Here is a 5826-nt window from a genome sequence, read left to right on the forward strand (position 1 = left end):
CCCCCCCTTCCCAGCAGCTCCATGCAGGGGCTGGATGGATGACTGTTTCAGCCTCAACCCCTACCAGAAGAAGAATTGGGAATGAGGTTACCTGATAAGACCTGAAGCGGAAGGACAGGGCTCCACCTTCGCATGCCCCTTGGGTCAGAGAGGGGACAGTACACCTAAAGCTAGAAGAGCTGAGATATTGCAGTCAGGGCTCTATTAAAAAAATACAAGGCATGGCAGCCCTTTCTGGACGACTTTAACAACCTTCCATGTGCCAAGTTGACAGAAAACAAATAATCATACTTGCCCAATTGTCTGACCATTCCTTTAAAATCATTTATTGCTGCCACGGACATTTTTAATCCCCTTTATTGTATTCCTGACCTTGCAGTTAAAGAGTGCACCATGAGTCAGTCGAAATGTTTCAGGCAACCAGATGAACAAAGGCAAACACATTTCTCGGCAGCAAAGTCGGTCACAGACACAACGTGTCTCTTCGTGTCTTACAGAGGTTTAAGTAAGCAGAAAGAAAAAAAAACCATGTTGATTCTTAGTCACCTTTGATTTATTCCATTTGCCACTTAAAACAGTACATTACCCATGTGTTGCTCTATTTTATAAGAGAACCCTTTTGTCCTTAAGGTACAGCAGCCTGAAAATCCATTTCACCTTTTAAATGCCTTCGCAATTGTCAGAGGATTCCCAATGCGACGAACAAAGCAGGTTTATCTGTTAAATTCAAAATTGTGTGTAAGCACAATAGGCCAAATTGGCTTCCCGATTATGAGGAAGAGCAATAATTACTCTGGACTAAGCTCACCTCAAATAAGCCTTGAAGAGAAGTGGCTTGCATAATTTTTATCATTAGCATAATAAAAGACAAAAACCTCCACTGGTAATATTGACAGCTGGACAGGTTAGACAGTTCCCTGGAATCTTTATTTCCGAGACGAGATGCTGAAGCGTGACTGAATAAAATCTTTAAATCTGAGGTGAACAAACCTTTGGTATTTTGTTCTGGTTATTTTGATGTCGGGTTTTCCTTCCATCAGACAATTCCCAGTTTCCATGACCACACTTACACATCTATCCAGTGGGTCTGTTCAGCTGTTATGTATGAACAATCACTCTGTTCTTGAAGTGCATCCACTTTCTAGTGTAGAAATTATGTAAATCTCCTCTCAGTCCAGAATAAATATAGCCTGGCAACACACTGTGCTTTCTTAGAAAACTGTCACTGATAATGGATGACAAATTAAAGACAGTAAGAGGGAGAGAAACGGCGTCAGGGAGAACAGCACTGTAAGTCTTAGCTAAATACGACGATTAATTAGAGCTATCACCACATCTTGAAATGCACTGTAACACATCACAAGGCCACTTTAGGCATGCTCAGTTTGTGCCTGAAGTGGTCTTAGGGATAGATCAAGACATGGGTGATTGTGACTCCATGAGAATAACAGTTGAGAAATTCACAGACCTGCTCTGCATCAGATTTCCAAAAAAAGCATCTAAAACAAATGACATAAATCCACTGTGCATCAAAGGGGCTCTGGTGGGATTTTACTGGTAAAAAACTTCATTCTGGGAACCTGTGAGGCATCTGAGACAAATGTTCCTAAAGATGGCTTCTCTGGATTTACGCTTCGGCGGTCGTTGGAAGAACTCTCACAAACAGAGTTTTGGTGTCTAGAGATTTCACTGATGAATCAGCTGGCAGCTCTGAAAAAGACAGAGACAGTAAACAGTTAGAGGGTAGGTTTGTTTACATTTATGGCTAAATTTAAGTATGGAAAAACATTGACGCTCTCACAAAAGATCACAGTTTTCACAAAAACTGGAGAGATCTTAAGATGGTCTAATTGGGAGGTTAGTTTAGTTTTTTAAAATTAGATAACTAAAGAGGATGCCAAAAAAAACCTCACTCATGAAGGAATGTGCTGTAAAATGTTCATCCATAATACACATCTGACCTTCCTCATTTCATCCATTTTAAATGTGGCCTACATTGCAGGTCACAAATCCGAAGCGCATGTTGGCTAAATAAAGTAGAAGTGATATTTATAGTGTTGGACAGCATACACAGCTAAAAAGTCACTTGCATGTTTTGCATGTGAGCACCAAATTGTAAAATAAATCTTTTTTTGTCAGCTGAAAACATTAAAATAAAAATAATTTTCATATAAAACTTGTTTTTAGCAAACTGTGTAATGCAAAGCTAATTCAATGTATATGTATATAATGTATATAATTAAATCATTGTATCATTGAAATTAAAATACCGGAACATTTTGGGGTCAATGACCACCCACTTTGAATGTTATCAGCCTGTCAAATGGTCGTTATCACCTGTTGTCACAACCATTATAAGGCCCCGATCACACAGCAAACGTTTTGCAGGTTGCACATGAGACCCTAAAAAAGAGGGTGGATCACAGGGAGCACCACCAGCTGGTCCAGGAGCTTCGCCTTGATGATGGCCGTTTCCAGGCATATTTTAGGATGACTTGGGGGCAATCTGACAACCTGATGTCTATTGTCGGGCCATATAGCTCTGGGTATCCAGTAACCACTACCTGTTTCTCCTCCATTGTTTATCAACTGTAAACTTGTTGTCGTGACCATCACAGAAGACCCCACGCCTCTCAATCATCCGATTAAACAATGGGGAAAAAAGATGACAAAAAAAGAGATGACGTGTTGAGTTCAGAGTGCTATGGCAAAAATGCCAGGGACCTAGAGCGCAGAAACTTGAGGCGCATTGCAACACAAAATCAGCAAGCAAAAAGCTTAATTCCCATTAAAAACAGTTACAAAAAGGCCCCTCCAGCTGCTTCAACGCTTTCTGTGTGATCAGGGCCTAATGCTTCAGATTGGACAAACTGCACCTACCAGTAGGCTAGAAGGTGCATATCAACGGTGTGAAATGGTTGCAGTTTTGTTAGGTTTCAGTTTCAATTTCTCCCAGCTGTTATGTAACGTAACATAGCGTATCGTGACATAAGTTAAGTACGTTGCGTCAACGGTGACTTTCGGCTTTCGGAGACAAACAGCGGTTTTCAAGATGAAAGTCCTGTGCTTGTTTGGCCCATACATCCCGACCTCCTCCTTACATGGTCTTTGGCGCTCTTTAGACTAAGATATACCTCTGGACTTCCTTCGTTGGTCCCGTCATAATTACTACGGCCACTAACACCACCTAACAATGAACGTGAATGATAAGGGACTTCTGAGCCTATTAGTAGGTGTAGCAGGCTCCTTTTAACCCATGTATGAGGCTGATAACAACTGATAACATCCATTCCATTGATTGTTAACATCCAAATTGGGTGCATTAAAAAAATATTACATTGCATTTTTAAATGTAATCAATTGGCGCCAGCTGACAGAGTCTTCATCCCGCAATACCTTCACCAAGCTGTGACATTTTTCTTTTGGTCGGGGATTAAAACATAATTCTCTGAATTCCAAACCTGCTCTGGAAACTACTTTTCTTATCAGCGACATGTTATATGATGAAGGTAAGAACTATCAATCAGATTTTCCCCTCACTGTGTATATCCGCCCAGAATGACTGGCCTTAAATCGGCTTAAAAATCAATATGATATCCACCATCTTTTCATCTTACCCTGGGTGAGGTCCTGGTCCAGGTAGAGTTTGAGCCGTCTGCTGCGGAGGCCGAAAACCTTGGCAGCCTCAGACAGCAGGCCTGAGTAGTCGAGCCCATTCTGGCCCACTGGGTTCACCAGCAGGAGGGTGCCCACCTCTCCTGTCTGGCACTCTGAGGGAGACAGGAAGAGTGTTGAAAAGGAGTGAAGCAGACAGACTTAACTTTCTTTACAAATTAAGAAATGATTGGCTTGTTAGTGAAGCTTGTTCACAAGTCCTGGAAAGGTATCAAGTCTGAGCTTAAGCCATGGGAAAAGGGAAGAGAAAGCACTGATAGATCAAAAAGAGCGGAGGACAGAGAGAGCCTGGCTGATCAATTGGTAGATGGAGGGTCAGAGGGGAGAGGTAAAAGGGTTTGAGAGTGTGAATGACTTAAAGGATAAAGCTGGATTATGTAACATGTCCCTCAGTACAACACACAATAAATGTAGTTTTCTCCAGTGGTGGAAATTATCTAAGCACATTTATTTGACAGCTACAGAAAAAAGTCTGCCTACTAGCACCTCTAAAGCTCACTTATTAACTTGTTCTGTGTAAATTTCAAATATCCATATAAAAACAAAGTGACACACACTGGACCTTTAAGTAAAAGATCACAGTACTTTTTCCAAATAGAGCTTGGGTCAGGGGTCAGCTGGGTCAGACTGCGACTAGTGTGTCTGATTTGTTGAAGCTACGATGCCACATGCATTAAGTTAAGTAAAGGTTTGACGACACAGACAAAACTTTGTCAGCAGGATAAACTCATTATTGGTTTTTGTCTCTCCGGGGGATTTGTTTCTTATAATTAAACAGAGTAATGGCCGCCTTATAACAGTTACAAGAACTGACTTAGTTATTAGTTGTGTATGGCTGTGTGTAGTGTGTGTGTATTTCTCACCAGCTGGTTGTGCGTTGCAAAGCAGCAGGTTCACATAAGGACACAGGGGGGCGTCGGTGGTGGGTGCGGGGCCTGGAGAGCCTGAGGTCACTGACAAAGTTTTACCGCTCAGAGCCTGAAGGTCCATTTTCCTGGTCAACTCTGTAACAAAACCCACAAGCACACAGAGGAGTCATCTGGGTTACTATGGAAACTGACAAAATAATCAGACCAGGTTATAAGACAAGTCAAAAATATCACTAAATACATCAAGAAATAATTTATGAATAATAAAGAAAGACATCAAACTTTTTTTTATTTCCTTTCCTTCTCAGAATGTCACACTAACTAAACTAAAAACAAAACAAAATTAAAAGTACAAGGGTTAGCTTGCTGGCTGAAGTGCTTCACCTACTGCTACAAGAGTTTATACAATGTACACACCATAGAGTGCATGTGAAGATGGACAATAACACAGCTCCCCGAAAGTGAAGCCAGAACATCACAATCATTCCCTGGTGGCTGGCTGCAGTACAGGCCATAAAGCCCGCCCCCTCCATATTAGCAGATAAGACATGGGGCAAACTAACAAAGAATACGTCGAATAATGTTTTCCCAAAGATGGTTTCTGATATTTAAGGTAGCTCTTATCACACTGATGTATATTCAAGCGTTTATTTTTCTGTTAAGTTTGGTTTTAATTAGTTATTTGATGCTATTAAAAGGTGGTTGGAAGTCATGATTGACAGCTGTGTGTGCCAATCAGTGTGCTCGCCAACTATGACACGGATTGCAATTTGTTGGATTGGTGTATGGGTAGTGGCAGTGGCCTTATCTGAGATACTTTGGTTTCATTCACGTACAGTCAGAGGAAGTGGAGACACGTCGTCCATCTTTATATACAGTCATCGGTACACACACACTAGACTCACAAGTCAGTCTTTAGACGCTTTGCTTAACTAAAGACTGATGACTTTCTCCCTGATTTTGTGTTTAGATGGGCGGATACAATTTCAGAGTTTAAAAAAACTCCCTACGTTGCAGAACCAATAGTAAATCCGCAGGGCAGTCCTTCGGTGGCTCGCTGAACTCTTGTGCTTGTAAACATAGTCCCACTAGAAACACATGTAGCGGTACAAAATGGTTCAGCCGCGCTCGCAGGAAAACGCCGTCAAAGTTAGTGGATGTTTGTTGCATTTGCGGCGACACATTCTTGCCAACTAAAAGAAACAAACATAATCTTTTACAAGGCCATGACTCATCCGTCCGGCCGGACTATAGAGGGAATCGCCTTGTTGTTTACAAATAC

The 5826-nt window shown here is 41.5% G+C and overlaps 1 protein-coding gene across 1 annotated transcript in view; it reads right to left on the minus strand.

Annotated features, from left to right (window-relative positions):
- Positions 1-531: 531 nt before the first annotated feature.
- Positions 532-5826, minus strand: part of iars1 (isoleucyl-tRNA synthetase 1) — an 85705-nt gene continuing 80410 nt past the window's right edge. Inside the window, exons 32-34 of the mRNA XM_050037637.1 lie at positions 4539-4679; positions 3618-3770; positions 532-1710 (exon numbers count right to left, since the gene is read on the minus strand). Coding sequence (XP_049893594.1) covers positions 1628-1710; positions 3618-3770; positions 4539-4679 — 377 coding nt within the window. The 3' untranslated portion in view covers positions 532-1627. The remainder of the gene's footprint in view (positions 1711-3617; positions 3771-4538; positions 4680-5826) is intronic.

Source organism: Epinephelus moara, chromosome 24 (assembly GCF_006386435.1).
Source record: "Epinephelus moara isolate mb chromosome 24, YSFRI_EMoa_1.0, whole genome shotgun sequence".
NCBI classification, from domain to species: Eukaryota; Metazoa; Chordata; class Actinopteri; order Perciformes; family Serranidae; genus Epinephelus; species Epinephelus moara.